The sequence below is a fragment of the Chaetura pelagica genome, unplaced genomic scaffold (assembly GCF_000747805.2).
Source record: "Chaetura pelagica isolate M959 unplaced genomic scaffold, ChaPel_1.0 scaffold76, whole genome shotgun sequence".
In the NCBI taxonomy this organism is placed as follows: domain Eukaryota; kingdom Metazoa; phylum Chordata; class Aves; order Apodiformes; family Apodidae; genus Chaetura; species Chaetura pelagica.
The window spans coordinates 4,494,729-4,518,017 of NW_009970723.1; the positions used below are offsets into that span (position 1 = coordinate 4,494,729).

General features: G+C 36.8%; 1 protein-coding gene across 1 annotated transcript in view; it reads right to left on the reverse strand.

The window, feature by feature from the left end:
* The window catches only part of CNGB3 (cyclic nucleotide gated channel beta 3), a 60,085-nt gene extending 37,008 nt beyond the window's left edge, over nt 1-23,077 (reverse strand). The window contains exons 1-3 of the mRNA XM_010006495.1: nt 22,970-23,077; nt 20,198-20,273; nt 10,699-10,804 (exon numbers count right to left, since the gene is read on the reverse strand). Of these exons, the coding sequence (XP_010004797.1) occupies nt 10,699-10,804; nt 20,198-20,273; nt 22,970-23,077 (290 nt within the window). The remainder of the gene's footprint in view (nt 1-10,698; nt 10,805-20,197; nt 20,274-22,969) is intronic.
* Nucleotides 23,078-23,289: the final 212 nt, after the last annotated feature.

Genomic DNA, 23,289 nt, shown 5'->3' on the forward strand with positions numbered 1-23,289 from the left:
TCTCATGTATTCATAGAGCAAAATGGATGTAGAAGATACAATGTTCAAGGAAGTCACAATCTTTCAGAGTTATCTACTGGCATTGGACACAGAACAAACCTCTAGATGTTGTGCAGACTGAAATCTAATCATCTAGGCTGCAGGAAATTCCTCCTGTTCAGTTCAAAGCTTTGTTGCAGCAGCTACTTTGACAATCCTCCTGGTTATCCAATCACAACAGGCTGTGAATCCTCTAATCTTCTTCACAGTACTCTCTAAGGAGAAGTCTGTTTCAATGCTGAACACATAGAATTCTCACTGAGGTACCAGATTAAAATGTGAATAAGATTTTATTTTAATTAACAATCTTACAGCATGAGCTATGCAAAAGAAAGTAGGATGAATGTTGAAACTACCAATTAACTTAGAAAAATCACCTTCTTCAATGTCACTGGTGATATAAAGTTGTTTGCACTGGATATTTACTGTCATGTAAAAAGTAAGGGCAGCATAGTTTCTGACATTAATTGCTTTAGAACAAAAGTGTAATATTCTAAAAAAGAACAATATGATAATAACTTAGGCAGTTTTGCCTCCCTTATTTCCTTGTCTGGTGCAATTTTGTCACTGGGGCTTTCTTTTCTGTAAATTATTAAATGTCAAGGGCATCTGCCTCTTATCAGGAATTTTTAAAGGTATTTCTTAATATCTTTAAAACATATAACATCTGTTACATTCAAACACACTTCAATGCAAACTCAGACCTTAATTATATAAGCATATAATAACTTAGGGCTAAGGCAAAAATGTTGCAATCAGAGTATGATCCAATGCTGTACAGAGTTCATAAGCACAGCACAAATCGTCTTCAAACTTTCTGTTATTCAGTTTTATTACTACTATTATTTTATTAATAACCCAGGAATAAAAATCTAAAAGGAAAACACTATAATATTTCTCTTTTTTTTTTTTTTTTTTTTTTTTAAGTTGTAATAAAATGTGTCAAATTTGAAAAACTTAATTTTCAATAGATGCTTTCAGTTCTCTGATTTCATATAGATCCTAAAGGAATCACAGAGGCATAAGACAGGGATTTACTTGAGTACAACAGAGGGCTATGAGGATGATTAAGGGTCTGGAACACCTGTCATATGAGAAAAGGATGAGAGACCAGGGGCTGTTTAGTCTTGAGAAGAGAAGACTGAGAAGGGATCTTATTAATGTATATGAATACCTGAAGGGTGGGTGTCAAGAAGGAGGGGCCAATCTTTTCAGTTGTGCCCTGTGATAGGACAATGGCCAATGGATGCAAGCTACAGCAAAGGAAGTTCCACCTCAACATGAGGAAAAACTTATTTACCGTAAGTGTTATGGAGCACTGGAACAGGCCGCCAAGAGAGATTGTGGAGTCTCCTTCTCTGGAGACTTTTGAGACCCATCTGGACATGTTCCTGTGTAACCTGTCCTAGGTGGTCCTGCTCTGGCAACGGGGTTGGACTCAATGATCTCCAGAGGTCCCTTCCAACCGTTAACATTCTGTGATTCCATGATTCTGTAATTCTGTGTGTCTGAGACATTCTGTAATCCTAGTCCCCAGAGCTCAAAGCAGGTCTAAATATACCTGTGACACTCCTGACATATTCTTGCCTAACCTGTTCTTAAATATGCCTAGTGATAGCTATTACATAATCTTCCTAAATAATTTATTCTGGTGCTTCACCAGCTTCAAATTTTTCCTGTACAATTTTTGCTCAGCATAGTCCCCTTTGGCACAATTCGTCCTATCCACGGTGAACATGAGATAAAATGTATAGCTCCTTCTATTTTATCATATTTTTTTGCCATTTGAACATTTTAATTTTCTATTACTGTCTTTTTACAAAGCAAAAAGATTGGGGAAAAGGATAATAATTGTACGATGACTGAGAATATCAGATAATTTTATAATTTTGGGGGTCCAGAAGTGTGAGTACCTGAACAAGAATATTTCAGCTGATAAACATCATACCATCATTGGTCACACAGTGGAGACCAATGGCTCGATGTCCTGATGGAGACCAATGATGAGTGGTGTTCCCCAGAGGTTGGTACTTGGGCTGGTGTTGTTTAACATCTTTGTCAGCTACATGGACAGTGGGATTGAGTTTATCCTCAGCAAGTTTGCTGAAGACACCGAAGTGTGTGGTGAGGTCAACATGCTGGAGGGGAGGGATGCCATCTGGAGGGACCTTGACAGGCTTCAGAAGTGGGCTCGTGCAAACTGCATGAAACTCAACCAGGTCAAGAACAAGGTCCTACACAAGGGTAGGGACAATGCCAAATACAGGCTGGGTAGAGAATGGATAAAAACAGTCCGGAGGAGAAGGATTTGGGTGTGGTGATGGATGAGAAGCTCAACATGGGCCAACAATGTGTGCTTGTAGCCCAGAAAGCCAACTGTGTCCTAAGCTGCATCAAAAGAAGAATAACCAACAGGTCAAGGGAGGTGATTCTCCCACTTTGCTCAGCTCTTGTGAGACCCCACCTGGAGTAACCCCACATAAGAAGGACATAGAGCTCCTGGAGAAAGTCCAAAGGAGGGCCACGAAGATGATAGGAGGGCTGGAGCATCTCTCCTATTAAGATAGGCTGAGAGAGTTGGGGCTATTCAGCCTGGAGAAGAGAAGGCTCCAGGCAGACCTCATAGCAGCCTTCCAGTATCTGAAAGGGGCCAACAGGAAAGCTGGGGAGGTGCTTTTTACAAGGGCTTGTAGTGAGAGGACAAGGGATAATGGATCAAAACTGGAAGAGGGGAGACAGCAACAAAGTAGGAATGTTTCCTGTGGACAACAGCTCATTACAATCTCCTGAGTGTTATTTATCCAGGGCACTGAATGAAACTGGGCTGTCAGACCCTTTTTACTTCTGATTTGACCCTCATACCTCTGCCTGTTGCTGTTTCTTCTGTTTTTCTCATGCTGCAAAACATGGGATGTTTTCATCTTAAATAGCTAGTATTTGGGAAATTAATAGATAACTGGAGACATGGCATTTTAATAAAATTGTTGGATGAGATTAATTATATTAATAAATACTTACAGTTTCCTTTACTAAATGATTAAAAGCATTAGCCTTAGATTTAATGTGTGTGTGCATATATACATATATATATATAGACATATATGTCTCTTAGATCCTGATGTACTTGCAAAATTCTGGCATAAATGCAATTTTAATATAAACGTTTTATGTTATACTCTTTAGTGTGTCACAATACTAATTTTTTTTCCCCCACAATTGACTCAACTGATATTAATAGATAATATTTCAAATTAATTATTTCTTTCTTAATGAAAAAAGGTATCTTCTTAATCTGGAAAATGTTAGGTCAATGGAGGATTTACACAAAATAATTTAATTAAAGAAATAAATCCGTGGTAGTATTACAAACAATACCCTTGTTTCCTTACATATTCTAAAAAAAAATAATTCTCCCATTTAATAAATAAATAGATGAATATTATTAATATAAACACATCTTATACAAAATAAAAATATACAATTAATATAACATTTGAAATAATGCAAAGAAAGAGAAAAAATGAGTAGCTCTTAATTACTTTCCTGTTGCTTTACTCATTACACTTAGTCTTCAGGAAAAACTTCCCTATTTGCTATCTTTTTCAACTTCAGGTTACCCACTTGATTGTTGTGCAGAGTGAATGGAATTCAATAGCATGGGTAACTGCATTCTGCAGAATGGATAGAATTTAAAGTCTGTAGGAAAATACATTTCAGCAATGATTACATCAAGTTTAATCCAGTTTGGTGCAGGCAGCAGACCATCACCTTCCTATTTAATTTTCGGGTTCTCAATTTAGCCATTGCAGAAATTCAAATCCAAGCACTAAAAGTGACAAGCTCTGAAAGAAAGACCTAAGCAGAAGGAATATAAGTGCTAAGAAAAGTATTTTGATTTTTGCAATACATTCAAGTCTTTTCAATCAAGCTTACAAAATGTACTGGATGTGTTCCATGTGTTTATAACTTCAAGTACTGCAGTGATTAGCCAGAAACAACTAAGGAAAGGCAGTATCTTTACAAAATATGCTTATAAATGTTTTATCTGGGACTTTTCAGAAGTGCCAAGGATTGACCTTGCTTTACTTTATCTTGAATTGATTGGAGTTTAGTGCCATGAGTGTCATCTTTTTGGGTCTCTGGTGTTCCTAAAGTAATCAAAGATTTTTGGAGACTCTGCAGAGGGTTGATACTGGGTCTGTTTCATTAGGGTGCTGAGATTTTGTTCTTGTAATAGGACATAGCTCCTCTAAGATGAATCTGCTTGGTGAATTGATGTGTTGCAACTAGTGGATGGCAAGCACTAATAAGCAGGGTAATTTTCTTGGTTGAGGTAATTGAGCTAAATGAAGTGCATTACTCAATGAGAACATGCTACCAGCAGGAGTTCTTTATTAACCTGGCTACGCACCACATAGCAAATTGCCTCTTAATCTTTGTTTGTTTTCTTATATATATATATATATATTTTATTTTTTTTTTGCTATTAGCCAAATTAGAGAGGAAAAGCATCTCCTTTATGAGCCTGACAAGGACTGGTATAGCCTACTAGGTATCAGGATGTGGCAATGAAAAAGGCAAACTATGAGCACAAAACAATCTTCCTGAACCACCTGAACTCATATGGCAGTTTACAACACTGAAGTTCCCTGTTTTTGAAAATGTTGAGAGCCGAGTTTCTGAGTTTGCAAAAGCAGAAGAATGTGCTTACTGTATGGAAATGTTAAATGCATTTGTATAAATTTTGGATTTTATTAAAATGTATTCAGTGCATTTTATATTAACAGGTTTTGTTCATAATACATAGATTCTGAAGGTGGTATATGCGATTCAGTTTTTTTTGTTCTTCTTTGAGCATTACCAAGAATTTGTAAGATCATGAAGTGAAATCTAAAAGCATTCAAAGTTCTGCTTTATCCGCCATATTTTTTTCTTTATGTACTCCTGGATATGTGGCCTGTCAATATGGATTGTCCTGTTGCACAGCGTTTTGCAAAGTAGGGTTCATGATCCTTGGCTGGGGTTTTGGAGTACTGCCTCAGTATAAATAGTACATTGTAATCACCTTGATAATCTGGGAAGATGAAACACTCTTAGAACTTCAGCCAGGCTTAAAGGCTTTTAAAAGACAGAGAGGGGAGAAGAGGTCATGGAAGCTTTTTGTATGCCTACATTTTCTCTGATCTACACTCTCAGATGCTTTGTCTACCATTCTTCCATACTCTGCTTTTCTTAGGACTTGCTGTAATGTCTTTGTCTCTAAGCATCCACTACTACTTGTTCTTTAGGCATTTGTCTCTCCTCTGCTCTTACATTCCAAAACACTTAATGCAGTCCTCCTCTTCATCAGCTACCTCATGCCATAGGTTCTGTGTTGGTTCCCAACTCCCTGTGTAGTCATTTGCCTCTCCTGTGTCACCTGTGTGATCATGTAAATTGTGGGTTGTTGGGTTTTTTTGTGGTTTTTTTTTGTTGTTGGTTTTTTTTTTTTTTGGGGGGGGTGGTGGGGGTGGTGGTTCTTTTTTTGGTTGGTTTTGGTTTTTTTGTTATATTTTGGGTTCCAAAGAGTACCCTCATAAATCTTGTTGTCCTTTGCTTTTGTGTGCAAATGGCTATATTCCTCTGCAGAACAAGGCATTTGTTTTTGGTGGCAGTGTAGTGCTGTAGTGCTGTAGTGCTTGTCCAACATGTCGTGCTGGGTGGCAGGGGTGGCTGGGTCTGGGCCTGGTCATGAGCCTCACTGATCCTGACCCACACCTGCACACCTGAGGGGCTAGTCCCTGTGTGCCCCTGGGGATGTGCCATATTTGCATAAGTTCTATGCAGTATCTGACCTGAAATTATTGCACTGCATTTTCAAAAAAGTGCAGGATTGTGTATGTGCATAGGTGTTTTTATTAACCCTCCCCAGCAGAAAGCAATCTAGATACAATATAAAGGCAGAAGTTCTTGTTCTTTGTTAATAAGACTCTGCTGTCTTCTATTAGTGTGCAAATTAAGTTCTGAGTGCTGTTCTGTTCTCTCATTTCTTGCTGGGAAGAGACAGTGTAGCCTTAGCCCTCCCTCTCAGAGATTATTATTACTCAGCAAATAGCTGTTCATGGAAATTACCTATTTTTCAGTCACATTATCATTAAAGATGGAGAGGAGAAACAATATATTGGCAGACAGGACCAACTTGTGTGCAATTCTATCTAAGCCATTAGGAAACAGGCATTAAAAGTTTCAGTCACTTGGCCTGTAATTCAGTGCTTTGGCATATCAGCCATTCTTGTGTGTCTCCTTTTTCAGATGCAGTGTTCAGGTGGCTGAGACCAGTGTTGTCTCCCTGCTGTTTTTTAATGTCCATTGCTGTGTACTGCTGTATTTTAAAAATGAGCAAGTGCTGAGAGAGGAAGGCAGAGACTTTTTTTCTCATGGAATAGCAGTTTCTATGGTAATTTTCAAGAGCTTTGGTTAACTAGAGCTTTGGCAAAGCTGTTGTTCAGTTCACAAGATTAAAAAATTAATTGTCCTTTCAGTCAAAGTTAAAAAACTTACTCTCCTGTAGGTAGATAAGACAGGCTGTGGTACACCAGGAGTAAAAAGCAACTCTAATGCCGCTGAACTGGAAGGAGGACACAGCTGGTGCACCACAATCTTGCAAAATGTCACATGTATATCTGTCATATGTTTTGATCTTGACTGGACTCCCTGGATAGGTCGTAAACCTGGTTCATCACTTTGGCTTGTTGATGGACTCTGTTACTAGGATCCTGCTCTGCTTAATGTTTTCAGAGCCTGCACTTTGTTGGTAAGGACAGTGCTTGTGCTGGGGTTACCCTTGGCTCTCCTCTTGCCCTCCCCCAGGGAGCAGCTAACCCTTTCTGCTCCCTGAAATACAACTGGAAAAAAATCTGAAATTCCAGTTAAGATAATTCTACCAATCAACCTTTATTTCATTCAATCAACCAAATTATGGCTTTTTCAATAACAGTATCACAGAACCATGATATGGTTTGGATTGGAAGGGACCTTTAAAAATCACCTTGTCCAACCCCTCTGCTGTGTGCAGGGCCATCTTCCATTAGATCAGGTAATCCAAAGCCCCACCCAGCCTGACCTTAAACACTTCCAATAGTGGAGCACCCAAAACTTTACTTGGCAACCAGTGTCTCACCACTCTTATAATAACAATAATAATAATAATAACAATAATAACAATGATGATTATATTTCTTACTCTAGTCTAAATATACCCAGTTTTAGTTTAAAACCATTAACTTTTGTCTTGTCATGACAAGCCCTGGAAACAAGTCTCTCTCTTTCTAAGAAGCCCCTTTTATATATTGAAAGACCACATGAAGGTCTCCCTGAGCCTTTTCTTCTCCAGGCTGCATAATCCCAACTGTCTCAGCCTTTCCTCCTAGGAGAGGTGTTCCCACCCCCTGACCATTTTTTTGTGTCTCCTCTGGAACTCCTCTAACAGTTCCATGCCTTTATTGTACTAGGTACCCCAGAACTGGACTCAGTACTCCAGGTGGGGTCTCATCAGACCAGAGAGGAAGAATCACATCCCCTGATCTGCTGGTTGTACTTTTTTGATGCAGCCCAGGATAGAATAGGCTTTCTGGGCTTTGAGTGCACATTGTCAGCTCAGAGCTGATTTTTAGTATACTAATATCCCCATGTTCTTCTCTGCATGGCTGCTCTCAGTCCATTCATCACCCAGCTTGTACTGATGCTGGTGATTGCCCTGACCCATGTACAGGACTTTGCACTTTTCCTTGTAGGCAAAGTTCATGAGAACTTCTTATGGGCCCACTCCTTAAGTGTGTCAAGTTCTCTCTGGATGGCATCACTTCCTCCCAGAGAATCAGCTACACCACTCAGCTTGAAGCCAACTGCAAACTTGCTGAGGGTGAGCTCAGTTCCACTGTGTGATTAATAAAGTTATTAAATAGTATTTCTACTTTTGGATAATGTCTAAATGGAGATTGACAAGTGGTGTACCTCAGGAATTACACAAGGAATGTGAAAACTTCTGGACGATAGGATCCTCTGTTGGCTCTCCTGTTGAGTTGTATGAAAAGTTCTTGATATAGTTTTGACTAGTAAACAGCCACTTATGCAAATTATTCCCTGGTATGGAATACTCAGAAGTTGGCATTGAGTGAATATGATTCACAACTGACACTTTTTCAGGAGGGCATTTTATGTTGTTCTAGTTTGCCTCAGTGGTAGAGAGTAATTTAAGCATTCTTCATTTACTGCTGTTCTTGGAGACAACACACATCTATTTGACTCAAATTCTCCATATGCACACACACTTATGTAGATTTTCTCACATGGTAAATGCAGTTGATTTCCTTAAAAAATTTTCTACTGAGTAAATTTGAATATATAAAGTCAATAAGGTATTGACCTTCATCAAGAACTTCCATGAATCTTAGAGGCAATGAATTAAATGCTCTCAAAGGCACATTTTAATAATTATCCTCCCTCCAGCTGCTCCAAAGTTGTATAAAAAAATCTATTTAGTTTAGTTTCATACCAATGCAATGACACTAGTGCTGTGCCTTCCAAGCTTTACTGCAGCATTCAGTGGGTAATTGTTTTGACAGTAGAATTTACCAAATATTTACTGTATTTTTAGAAGCTGTTGCTCAAATAAGACTGCTTAGATATAACTGGATGCACACCTGACAGTGAGTCAGAACAGCTCTGAGAAGAGAATTTTTAACACAAACATTTTAAATTTCCTTTTAACAGACAGATTTTGTCTTCTACTAACCAGCAACTTAGCCCTGTGTTTCATAAGCATATTGTAATTATGTTAACCATGGTTACAGGATTTACCAGGGGAACTGTAAGCATCAAATAAAATATCCTACAATGACAAAAAGGAGAAGTTTTATATAGATTTTCCTTGTTGGACTATGGATTCACATTCAAATTACCAAGTTCTTTATAACATTTCTAGTAATTCTAGCCAGATTTATTTTTAATTGCATCTATTATTTTATAGAGCAGCATGCATTAGTTTTTTGTTTGATTATTCCTTGTCACTGTGCTACGAAGTCTGCCTTAGTGAAAGAGGAAAGCTAATCTGTTCTATAAATTAAACAACCCCATGTCAGGGAAAGACTTGCTTTGTGTTATCAGGACAATCAAAATAATAGAAGGCAAAAGCAACAGAAGGAATTTCTACCCTCTGCTGGACAGATTGTATCTATTATTTTCCACTCAAATGGATTGAAGTGGCTGGGAAAACAGGTTGGCAGGAACTTTGTGAAGCTGAGCAAAGGCAAATGCAAGTTTCCATATTTGGAACGGAATAACTCCATGCATGAGTAAAGGCAAACCGACTGACTAGAATAAACACCTGTGCATAAACGGACTTGGGGTCCTGGTGGACAACAAGTTGAATATGAATCCGCAATGTGCTCATGAAGTAAAGAAGGCTAACTACATGCCATACTTTAGAAAAAGCATGGACAGCTGATTGAGGAGGAGTGGTTATTTCTGTGTGACATTTATGAGGTTGCATTTGTATGCAGTTGTAGTCTCCACCGCACGTGAAAGGCAATGATCACTTGGTGCAACAGTAGCAGAGGGCTATTAAGATGACTGAAGATTTGAGTACAGGATAAATGAGGAGATGTTAAGAAAGCTAGTTTGTTCAGAATGCAGATGAAAAGTTAAGAGGACTGATGTAATTGCAGTGTTCTGCTACCAAAGAAGTGGTTATAGAGCAAAAGATTCAGACTGATCTTGGAGTTTCACAGTAAAAGGATGAGAGGCAACAGAAGCAAGGAAGAGCAAAGAAAAAAATAATTATATGTAAGGTAATAATTTTCATGAAAAGGATGGCCCAATGGTGGACCAGATTTCCCAGAGAGACTGTGGAAACTCCATTCTTGGAGATACACATTCACAAATTTGCTGAACAAGGTTCTAGGCAACCTGATCTAACTCGGGATCTGGGCCTAACCTCTAAATTTGTCCTGCTCTCAGCAGGAGTTTGGACCTCATTCCTTCTGGAGCAGCCTTTCAGCCTGAGCTGTTCCATCAATCTAGGCTTCTGTAATGAATGTAGACTATTCCAAGATTTTTGTTTTCTAAACTTCATATTTATTTCTATTTTAGTCAAAACACTCACCTAAGCTTTTTCCAAAGGTTGGATGACCCTAGATTTTCCCCTGAAGGAACATTACTGTTTAATATATTTGTCTCTTCTCAGGCAGAGACAGTGCTAATCCTCTGGTTACGAAGACTAATGCTGATTTAATGGTATATCTTAACAAAAAAATATGCAGGGTAAAAAGCAGTTGAGTCAGAATGATATGAAAAACTGTCCAGCTATTCAGGGCAGCATCCTGGGACTTAATCCTTAGCTAACATATAGTAATAGCTAAGCAGCAGCATTTTTAGAATTCATATATAATTGGTTGAGCAAATCCTTTTCCTCATTTCTGCAATTTCAGATGACGTACACAACAGTCAAAAGCACATACTAAATTAATATCTCATATAGATGGTTGCCTTAGAACTGAAATAAAGCTCTTCAGATCCTTACAGGACAAGGAGAGACTTTTAAAGAAGTGAAATATGTGACACACAAATATTAAACCAGGGTGTCAGGAAAAAAAGTAATATTTTTAAATTTAATTTACTCACTTAGCATCTTCTTTCCCATCATTGGGCTCATTCTGTTCCTGTTGAACTGTCTTAGCTGGTTCATCCGAATTTTCAGGTTTCGGAGGCTCAGGTGCTTTTTCTGGCACTGTATATAGGGAAAACATTTCTTAATAGCAGTTTCCAAGAATTATGATAAAACTTTTGGAGGAATCACAGGTTGGCTGCCATCATTTCTTTAGTGGACAAGAACTACATCACACTGATTCTGGGACCAGACCTTTGAATAGAACTGTATAGAACATGTTTATGATGACTGTATCTTTTAGAATATGTAACTTATTTGTGGTTTTTCAACTAGATGCTTCTGTAGCCAGCTCAACAAGGGTTAATGCAGAGCTCTTCTGTAGGTATAAACAACAAGAACTTGTGCTGTATGATAGACTTTCAGTGTGTGTGAATTTAAAAAAAAAAAAAGTATGTAGAGGACAAGTATATTGATCTGTCCAGAAATCCTGTGTGAAATAGAGAAAAAAAATGAAGAGTAGCTTACTTACTTATCTATAGCAAACATTAATGACATTATTTATACTCCGGTGTCTGAATTGCATTAAACCTCTTGTTGCTTCAGCTGCCATGACAGTCCTGGTTGTTGCTGAGAAAATTATTATTTAAATATATAAAGAAAGATGTGAGTATGTAGAATTTGGAATAGTCTATTTCTTCATTTTTGTTATAAGTAACATTTTCAAAGGAGTTTAAATAGGAAATCTGTAATAGTTTGAGACAAATTCTGTGCAAACGATATAGTCCTTTGCCATTTAGGTGGCTTTTACGCAAGAATTTTTTTCCAATTAGTTATTTATTTTAAATTTCCCTTATGAAAAATAATTTGAAAGCTGTCATCAGTCTGGCACTTTGCATAAAGGAGGAACAAACTCAGCCTTCGTAAATACATTAAATAATTTTATTATAGAAGGAAAATGTTGGCAGCAAAACATCACAGCAAATAAATCAGGAGCCTGTTGTGTATACTGTATTTTAAATTCATTTTAATTTAATGCAGCTCAAAGAAAATCAGACCTTAAGTATTTTTGATTAATAGAGTAAAATTAGGTTTTTGATAGTTTCTCTATATACAGAGAGAGCTGTTATTCATTTCAGAGGGGTAAAAGCAGTTACAACAGTAAATTGTTAAGCTGCTAAGTTGGAGGGTGGTTATTTGAAATGTCATTGAAACAAAACTTAGTGAAGGACAGCAGGTCACATTGTTTACAGCACTTGACAAACCAAGCTACCTTCCTACCACTATGTATTCAGATTTGGGAAAGTACTTACTTTCAGGCATATATTAAGAACAGTCATATTGCTTCTTGAGTTTCAGACTTTTACCAGATGCACAATTGGTTATAGGACCAGTGAGGCATTTCTAGTATTTTTTTTCTTAGAATTTAGGTTAAGAAGTGACAATACCCTGTATAGGCCCTGCTGCTCTTACAGAAATTCATGTCTTAAACCAAATCAAAGACAAAATCTAGACAGAGGTATCTGGAGATTCCAGAAATACTCAGGCCAGAGTAAGACATGGAATTGAAGAGCAGGCAAAGAAATTAATGTTCCCCAATGTGCTGGTCAAATGGATTTTGATTTAGCAAGTTTAGGCATTAGTTTTCTAATAATCTGTTGGAGAAATGTAGCGGTCTTGAGTACGAAGATACAGTGGAGGATTCGCATTACTTATCTGCAAGATGGGAAGATTTTTGTGAGGAATTCCATTTAGATCTCTGACATTTGATTGGATTGCTGGCTTAAATTGGTAACAGTGTCTTACCCACTTAATAGAAATGTAGTTTTTCTGCAGCAGTTACTATAGCTTCTTGGGGAAAAGTCTGTTGAAATTATAATAATAGAAAATATTTCATCTTATCTGAAGGATATGCCAGGGAATTTTTAAGGTACAGAAGAGTGCACATTCAGGGAAGTGAGATGTAAGAAGAGTACTGTTTTTATTCCCGTCCCCAGGAAGGGTCAAGAAGGGATGAAAGAGTTTTATACCATTTCATTGCAGAGGTTCAAAATGCTTTTCTGGGAGTTCCAGTGAATTTTATTTTAAAAAAATTTTTTAGGAGGAGGGAATTTTTATATGGACTGAGGCTTCTAGCATAGTTGCATACGTTCTTATAGTAAAGTAAAAGTTCTTTCTCCTGGGAATTTCATAGACTTACTCTGTAAGAAATTCTCAAAGGAGCTGCAGTTACAGAACATAAAGGGATTTTGGACCTGTTTGTAACTAACAAATTTGTGAGTCATGCTACTGAACCTTAAACATTTCAAATTCTATTTAACCCTTTTCCCAGAGGATCTCTACAAATGGTGCTATCAACTGTGCTTTCCTTGGCAGAAAATTCTCCTGTGGTTTCGTGGTCAACATAACATGATGTAAAAAAGAAGAGGCATAACCCAAAAGAGCATTTGCTGCAATTTAAGATCCCTTCTGAATTCATGGTTTGTAGCATCCCAGTTCTCCCTGTCCTGACTAATCCAGCCATTGCAATATTTTTGTAAATACCTTACTTTGGGAATTTCCCTTGTTGTAATAGTTGCTCCAAGTTACATCTATACTAGCAGGAAATACAACTTGATAGGAATGATCAGAACAGTGTTATGGTGCTGAAGTTCTGGCATCCACGCTGCATTTGCTTGAGGTCTATTATGATCCTCTGAAATGAATGGTCAACAGCAGTTTAATTAAAGCAGGTTGATTCACAGAGTACTTCCTCTGGGTTACTTTTATTCTAAAGGAATTCAGTAATTCCTAGTGGGTTTTTTTGTTTGTTTTATTTTAGGTGTTCTTTGTTTGTTTGTGAAAAAACACAGAGCACAGTAGGGAACAATCAGAAGATTTGTTTAAGAAGGGCATTAATCTGAAATAAAATACCAGTGTAGACACGCTATTTAGAGTAACAGGCTCCTGAACATGAAAATCCATCCCTGGAAGGACAACAAGAGTATGGGAATGGAAGACCACAAAGTAAAAAAATGTATTTGCACATAAGCATTCCAGTGCAGAAGGATATGGCATATCAACCTGCTAGATTCTTTCAAAGTATTCAGTCTAAAGTCTGAAGCTGCTTAGCTCTTTAATGCTGACTAGACTCAGACTGATGGAAAACATTGGAATCCTATGAATATTCCAAGCTTCCACAAGTGTTTAGAATTCATAAATCTCCAGGACTAGCACAGGACTTAGTTGCATTAGGATTAGGATATCATAGCCTAGCACCACTGCCAGACATGTGTCAAATTTTAGTTGTTTCTTTCTGTGTGAAATTATGAGGGCTTTCTCTACAGACACATTTAAAAACCCCTCAGTCAGTATGCTGGCTTTAAAAGCTCTATTTCTTGGATCATTTATGTCCCGATACACATTCCATAGCTATAACTGGGTTTTAATATCACAAATGTATTATCCTTATTGCAATAAATGCAAATAATCAAAATAACAAATAAAAAGATCAGTTTTTAGAGATGAAGATACTAAGAAATGTCAGCAGTTAGATAGTAGCTGTTGAATGTATTCCTTAGTACAGGATAGCAAATGTGCCCTTGCTTTATTATACTTTAGAAAGGGAAGACTTTCCTTCCTAGAAATCCCAGCCAACCCCATTGCCTTGTACAAGCAAGTCTGATTAGTGTCTTATCTAAGCTTTCCCTCCCTTTCTGGATTCGCTGGACATATGCAAAGGTAGAATTTTTAATGACAAGCAGTTACTTATGCTCCTCATATAAAAAAAGCAAAGAGTTCCCTGGGTTTCTTCTTTTGGCTATAAAAAAGCACATTTAGCACAACTTAAGCATTATCTGAAATAGTCTCACTTCATTTCAAATCCACAATCTATTGTTTTACAGAATCATTAACAAAATATTGACTCGCTTGTATATTTTTCTTTGGTGGAAACAGTATTTCCAACACAACACCTTAATATCAAGTTTGATATTATTTAAATTAATTGCCAAACAATTTATTCTTCTGCTACTTGACTTTTTTTTAAAAATGTAGGCATTTTAAAATAAATTGATACTTAAATAATACTATATTATCTCACAACAACAGTGTTGCATTAAATTTAGGTACTTGTTATATATGTTATACAGTTGTAAACCTTAACATCCAGTTCTGATGTTTATTAACAAGATTAATGCAGGCAATCTTTAAATAAAGAACATTTAATGTTGGGTTTTTTTCTGTTTCTTCTATAAAAAAAAAGTCCTGAAAATCTAAACTGTCTTAAGGACATGGAACTCTTAGAGAGAGTTCAGAGGAGGGCCACAATGATTATCCAAGGGCTGGAGCACCCATCCTATGGAAACCGACTAAGAAAGTTGAGGTTATTCAGCTTGGAGAAGACAAGGCACCAGGACGACGTTATAGTGGCCTTCAGTGGATGAAGGGGCTACAGGAAAGCTGGGGAGGAACATTTTACAAGGGCTCGTAGTAAATGGACAAGGGGGAATGGATCAAAACTGGAAGAGGGAAGATTTAGGTTACACATTAGGAAGAAATTCTTCACTATGAGGGTGGTGAGACACTGGAACAGGTTGCCCAGGGAGGTTGTGGAAGCCCCATCCCTGGCAGTGTTCAGGGTCAGGTTGGATGGGGCTCTGAGCAATCAAGTCTCGTTGGAGGTGTCCCTGCCCATGCAGGGGGGTTGGAACTAGATGATCTTTAAGATCCCTTTCATTTCTAGCCATTCTGTTACTCTATGATTCAATACTTAGTAGGAACACAGGAAAGAACTAATCATGGGTGAGTGAACGGAAATACTTGAGGTTAGACACCACTGTTTGGAATGGGACATCACACATTACATGAGTGGTTAATGTTTTAGCAATATGGGGTTTTTGCTAACTCAGGGACACATATCCCTTAGAAACATAACATGAAACACTTAAAATCAGTGGGTTTTTTTTGGTTGTTGCTATTTCTTCTTTTTTCAAACTATCAGAAGTCCGAAAACAAGTCAGAAGTCTCAACCTTTTAAGTTCTACCACCTGCTAAATAACATATAGAGTAGGTTTTCTTTAATAGCAAAAGTAAAAACTGACTTCATATTTGAAGCAGTATAAGGGGAATGAGAAAACTGATCTGCAAACTTCCTGGGTTACTTCAGACATAGTGAATAATCTCTCTGATTGATCTTGCCTCTCAAAGGGGTTCCTGAGTATGTCTGTGAATATCTGAAAGATGAGGCTATATGGCCATGAAGATGTCGAGAAAGATAAACATAGGAAATCTATGGAAGAACAAGAGAAGCTTCATCTCTGATATTACAAATTACACACCTCTGTGGCTTTCCAAATAAAATTTTTTTAACAGATATTCTGTGCAGGGGAAAACGTTCAGAAATCAGTGGGGTTTAATAAGTCTGTCTTAACCCTCAAATTCAATGTTTAACAAAAGTATTATAAAAGTTTATTTTCCATGTAAAGAAAGAAAGATTGGATGAAGCTGGGTTTGTTTTCCTAGTATTTAGCCTTGTCATTCATGTGAAAAATGAAGATCTGAAAGGAATTACAAGACTTACAACAGCAGGAGTGGAAGCAAGATGATTAGACATATTCAAGTCCTTTGTAATTTTTTAAAACTACATTTTATGGGAATAATAGCTGCCAGTTGACTCAGTGCCAGTGGAGAGAATATAAGGGATCAGGAAGACAAGGAATAAGATTATTATTTAAAAGTGTCTTTGCAGTGACAGGTTTTGTTCCTTGGGCTGCAGCATGTAATATAAAAATGCTGTACTTGATTTGTATTTTTTGAAATACAAATCACTTATTTAGCCCTGGATTTTGAGGTGCAAGGGGATAGGTTTAGTAAAGCAGCTTAAGAGTCAGATTCATAACAGGCCAAAGGCAGGTTTTAGCTGTGAAATTTAACATTTAATTAAAATCTCCCTTCTCAGGGGCTTATAACTCAGTGGTAGACTACATAGAGATAGTTGGTGCCTAATTAGCAGAAATTAGCTGGGGTTTTACAGCAACAGATTTTTGTTACCCTTAGTAAATACATCTGCTTCTTTTTTATTTACAGGAACAGGGAAGGAGTGACCATCTTTTATATAGCAGCTAGTGATTAAACTTTCCTCTAAGAAGAGGAAATCTTGGCTCTAGGCCTTGTTTATTTGCACTGAGGTGAAATATCTGTTGTAAGAGTTATTTTTTCCTTTTTAAAAGATTTAACAATTTTGTAATGTACTGGAATTGAAGTTCTTAATTCCTCCTACAAGGCTAGTATTTCAGTTAGCTTCTAGGTTAGTTCCAGGCTCCATGTTGTGATCTGTCTTCTCAGACTTCAGAAGTGTTAGCATTCTTTTCTGCTTGGTGGCCCAGCAATTAGGAAGGCCACAGAGTTTCCTCCCACATCTTTCCAGCCTAGGCTCTGAAGATACTAAATATTACTGAAAATTAACATTAAAATCTCTCAGATGGGAGGTTCTGTCTGCTTTATGAGGTGTAATTCTAGCATGTATAGAAATGCCTATGATAGTTTTAAACTAGCTTGCTTACTTGGGTCCTACCAAGAACAAAGTGATGTCAATATGCACTCTAGCAAAAGCTGCAAAATGCTTCCGTGAATATGGAAAAAAAAATCTTTGAGACATTTGATTTAGTAGATGTAGGGAGACCAAAAACCAGGATATTTGAAACAGGCAAGTTCTAGTGAAGGAAAAGTGAGAAGGAGATAAAACTTCAGAAAAGCAATACTTAAATATAGTGCTGAGAAGTGTTTAGAGAAGGAAGGGGAGTCAGGGTGGGGGGGGTTGGGGGAAGGATGAGTTGGAAAGAATCATACTGGAAGGAGCTGCTAGAAGGATAAAAGAAACTGTGATGCAGAGAATGATAATACAGGCACTAGCTAGCAGGTGGAGACTGGACGTAGCCTTCTTAAAATCATAAGCACAAACAGAACTATTAAACAATATTTTGTGGAACAAGTGAAGCATTTACATAGCCAGTCAGTTTTGGGAGGTGATCAACATGCAAAGAAACTATAGCAGCTAAATTCAACATCACAGAGAACCTGTGATTAGGTGAATCATACTTTCATAAGTACACAAAGAAATGCAGGAAATAAATTAAAAAAATGAATCAATTGTGGAACGAACTGCTTAAGCACAGAGAATTAATTACAGAGTGAACTAATCAGGAAGAAAGCTAGTGAGAGAGAGGGCAACTGAGGAGGTGGAGATGAGGCAACAAGTAGCCAACAAAGAAGCCAAAAGTACCATGTGTTGCCGAGTGATGTAAGTGGCAAGGTTTTAACCAAACTGCTCCAAATGTGCCTCCTGCAGACTTGTCATCTGTGTTGGGAACATCATGCTGCCTTGTGAAGTGTTAGGAGAAAGGGAGAAAGTGATAGCTGGTTTTGGCTATATGAGAAGAAGGGGGTGAAGATAAGTCCTATTCTGTCTGTTGGTTTGTCTTTCAGAGCTGCAAAATGAGACTATGATTACAGGTTTTACTGGTCTATTTTGTTCTAGCTATACTAGAGAAACTAATGAGAGATCTTGGAAAGGCTTTTCTTAAACTAGTTTTAATTTCTCCTTTTAACTGATCTCCTTTGACTAATGTTGGTTGAGTCCTGGCTGTGCTTTTAATAATTCTCTCCAAATTTGTACATTCACTTCAAAACGCTTAGTCTGGTCTCTTGTAATTTGCTCACCCACGGATATTCTTATTTTCTTTTTCTAGCATCTGTCTATGTGATTTTTAGGTCTCTCACAAAGTTCACCAAGTTTTGCAGTTTTTATCTAGACCTGCCTATGAGCTGCTTGAGACCAGCCTCACTTTCTGGCCCAGAGATAATACAACTCCTTATTCAGTTTGGATGGTGAGAACTTAAGTAAAGGGGTGCTGAAATTCATAAACTACACTTGAAGTGTGTTGTCTGTACAAGTTCTCTGGCTTTTATAGTTGTTGTCTATCTAACTTATTGATATCCACATGCAAGAGGAGAAAGTATCTTGTGGCTGTTTGAAAATGAGACTTGAAGAATCTTCTATAAAACTATAGATTTTAAAAGAATCAAACAGAGATGGTGCCTAACTATGTTATATTTTCCTAAAGTAATTTATGAGGTAGTTGCTTCTATGCCAACACTTATTTTATATTTTAGAAGGGGGGGAAAATAGTTTACTATTCCAAAATATAGATTAATTAATTACATTAATCTGTAAAATTAGTTCATATTTTGGATGGAAACAACGAAATTTTTTATAACCATATTCTGTTCTGTCATGGGGCAACGTCTGCAATTTAATGTTGAGAAAAAAGCCATGAAACATTAGATTTGACTTTTTCAGTTTTGGCTTATAGTTAATTCATGCCAGATTTTGTTTTCCATTGATTTAGTGCTACAGCCATTGTATAACAAGATAATTGCATTAAATGGACTTTGTTTAAAGTTTCATTATATCCAAAGAGGAATTGTGACCCTTGTTACAATTAGACAAAGCACAAGTAGGGATTATGAAAGTTTCCTTGTACAATTTTCCAGTTACTCCTTTCCTTAAATCATCTTTATCACAGGAAGCTGAAGGTTCCTCAGTCTATGCTTTGTTATTCCAGTGAAATAAACCTGAATTTTTCTCCCAAAGGAAAAGCGTGAGGTGGTACAAAAATTTGATTTGGTGTTTTTCTCCAGTAGTGAAGGATTGAAAAAGTGGCTGCACCACTGATAATGTGAGAAAGGGAAGAAGGGACGTTGTCCAGCAATAGATGTTGCTTCACCCATCCTGAGCCTTTGTTTTGGTAGCTGCTGCAGCAGTCATGCTGACTCTGGTATAAAGAAAATAAGCTTGGCTACTGGGGGCTGGAGGAAGAGAGGGGCAGAATAAGCAGCTGCTTAGGCATATAATTCCCCTGTATTATTGCCCTGAGTTCTGTGTTCCTGTGCTCTAGTCTTGCATTCACCTTGTGAATGATGATGACAAACCGTTATTAATGGTATTGCCTTTTTAACATTATTTTAAAATTTCCTTTTTAAAAAAAAAAAAAAAAGTTTTGAATAGCTATTCAACAAAAGATTTGAATGTCAGGTAGTTTAAAGTCTACATTGGCTTTATATTTTTTTTATACATATGAGAAGTAAGCCCAAAAGATACATAAAAAATAGGTAGTTTTCTTTCTTACAGTACAAAACACTTGTATATTAAAGTAAGGTTTCTAAGAGTCAATTTACAGTAAGAGGAAACAGATAATGTTAAACCAGTTGATCAAAGTGGACAAGCTCATGAAGGAACAATGTGCTTGAAAGCTTGTTGCCTTTTATTATTGTTGAACAGTGCTTGTATTTTTGTAATAAATTATTGATTTGAGGTCAAAGGAAACTCAGAGTTCTTAATTGCTTCCACAAATGAAAAATAAGATCAGTACCTGGTTGAAGATTTGGAAGAGAAACAATTCTATTTACAGTCCTATATAGTGTACATATATTTTGTCCAGATAAGATTTGAATACTCATGAACCGCTTATTACTGACCTTCTTGTTTTGGTACAGGTTCTGCATTCTTATTGGTCTCTGCTTTCTGTGGTTCACCTGTTTTTTTGTTTTCATCCTTAAAAAAATAAACAGAATTAGAAAGTGTATATGTGCACTGATGATAATTACAAGGATGGTTTGATATCTGCAACATTCTCATAGGAATTTGATTATCCAAGTTGATACACATTGTGCTTTGTTCCTGAATGTTCTGTTTGTGTTCTTGGGCAAGACCTTCCAGCTAAGTTCACAAAAGGACTTGGATGCCGAAATAAAAAATTGATGTCTTGACATATGTTGTGCAAACGCAGGTATTTAGCCTGGAATTCTGCTGCTGCATGTTTCCAGAACCTCCTTCGTGTTGTTCAGTACTGCCACTCACAAGCCAGTCTGCTTCTCTGAATTTATCAGACTTCTGCTAAGCCTTCTGCTGGGCTAAAAGACCTGATATACTTTGAAGTACCTTACCACAATGACAGATGTCAATCTTTGCAAAAGACAGAAACAGAATCAACTTTCACTGCAAAAAAATGAACTTCCTCTCACACTTACTGTCTTAGATCCATGAACCAAGTTGTCATGTACCTTTTATCTTGGCTTATCTTTGACTTTGTCCTTGGAGGAGGGAGTGAGAAGAGAATGGGGACTCATAGGTGTTCACAGTACAATGAAACGTCATACTGCTAATCAAGCCCACAGGCATTTGTTATCCCAGAAAGAGGAAATATGACTGGTGTTTATCATGCTGATTAGTAGAATTATTAGATAGTACAAGCATACAGAAAATTATTTGTCTTTAAAAGATTTCAGACCTTCATGCACATTTTTTTCCTTTCACTCTCCAAACCAAATGACCTTCTCTTTGAGTTTTTGAGATTAATTTGGGTTTTCTCTTATTCTATGAAAGTACTTACTTTTTTCTGCCTGCTTTTATTCACAGAATCAGGCACTAAAGTTCTAATATTAAAAAAATTATATTATATAAATATATAAATGAAAATTAAAAGCCCAGTCTATACATACTGAAGGTACTTGTGTGATGTTTTATTGTAAGGGTTTCTTTCTTTGTTTCAGGCTTCCTTCTGATAATGCAAAGACATTAATGTGAGCATAGTACTCTACATTTATCAGATACCATGTACATTTTTCTTTTCTCATTAGATGGTATCTTCTTGCAGGCAGAAAATGTCTTAATCCTTAATCTGTTCATCTGCCTCCATTTTAGCAGTATCTAGAATAGTGGAGACTGATGGTGATATGATCTGAGTCCTGCGTTAGTGTATGAAATTATTCTGGCCAAAAGAGTAATCCATGTCTCCAGAAGAATCTAAATATATATAGATTTTTTTTTTTCCTAACACAGTTTGCCAGTGTGGTATCAGTCTGTACAGAAGTCAGCTGTTGAGATTCAAGGTTTTTCTTTTTTCGAGACATTGCTTCATTGACCTGAGTAAACTGATGTGCAGAACCTTAAAACAAGTCTGAAAAATACTTTGCCTGCAGATCTGCAATATATAAAGTTTGTTGAACATAGGCATTTTTGCCATTTTCTGTGGATGACAGTATGGTTATATCTGTTCATCAAACAGTTGTTTTTTGCATGTTTATAATAATGACAAATTAAATTTGAGCTGTAATAGAGTTGGTAGTAGTAGAGTAAAATGTACCTCTTCTTGATCTTGTACAAACCCATGACCTACCGAAAAACTCCAGTTCCAGGAAATTATTCAGTCCTACAAGTGTTTATGTTTCTATCAGTTTTACTGAAAACTATAAAATGTATGGATTTCTTGTACATACAAATCAAGGCTCGTAGAGTTTAAGTCAGAGTCTTTGTGGATGCTTGACTATTACAAACTTGTGAAAAGACACTTCTTAGTTAAAACTAACTTTATAATGGTGATGTTTCAATTGTTTTGTTAAGCATGAATTCAGGTGAATACCTTGGATTGATACTACAGAACTCACTTCACTTAATATTTCATGAAACCGTAATTTTTTTGCCAGTTTTGCCTTGTAGAGCTTTGCTTTAGTCAAACTGGAAAAAAGCCAAAATCCTCTCTAGGACATTACTGGGAAAAGATAAAAATTCCAAGGTAAAAAGTGAAGGAGTATCTATCCTTCTGACTTATTGTAAAATAGTCCATTAACTTAAATGAAAAGAATGAGCTATGTTTTACAGTAAAGAGCTACAAAATAAAAACCATGGATGGTAGACTAATATGACTTACTGTATTTTTCAGCCAGGAGTTATATTAGTAGAACCAAGCCAAATAAAATATTTCTTTAAAAAGCTACTAAATTACCTGCCTTTCCAACATTTATCAGGAAGCAGGCTTATGTATACCTGTAAGCCATTCCAGTATTCAAAAGGGCTATACTGACATTTTCTGCCAGCAGGGAACAAGATTAAGAGGAATAAATCAGCACATTAAATGCAGCCACACCAGTATTTCCAATTCCTCATTTGCAATTTTGATCAAGAGCTCTCCTAAGCTTGTACTGTTTCAGGTTAGCCCTGTCTGGAAAACAACATGCTAAAGGAGGAAATCTGTTTTTGGTTGTTTTGTTTTTTGTTTTTTTTTTCTTTTTCATAAAGAAAAGGCAGAGGGAGGAGGGGAATAAAAGGATTTTTTTGGTTTTGCTAAATAAAGATTGATACAGTGCACAGTAAATATGTTTGAAACTCTAACCTTTGACATTTACTTACATAAATACTTTCTAAACAAAAGGTAGTACTGCTGAATCTATAATAAACAATAAAAACTATACCTGATCTGTAGATGCCTTGGGTGGTGGAGGGACATTTTCATTCTTGCAATCTGTTTCCACAGGTGCTAATTTTGGTCTAGAAAATATTGCTCTAAGATTTTTAAACATCCTGCCTATTCAGCTCCCCTGAAGCCTGTATAGCTCTTGCACAATGAGCAGGTATATAGCACATGTTTTCTTGCCATCAATAATCAAGCCAATTAGACGCTTAATCAGGTTTAGAACTGATTAATGCCTTTAAGAAATTGCTTGCAGTCTGCTTCAGTGATTGCTTTTTTTTCACCCTTAGTACTTTTGTTTCATGCTGTATTCTTAATAGT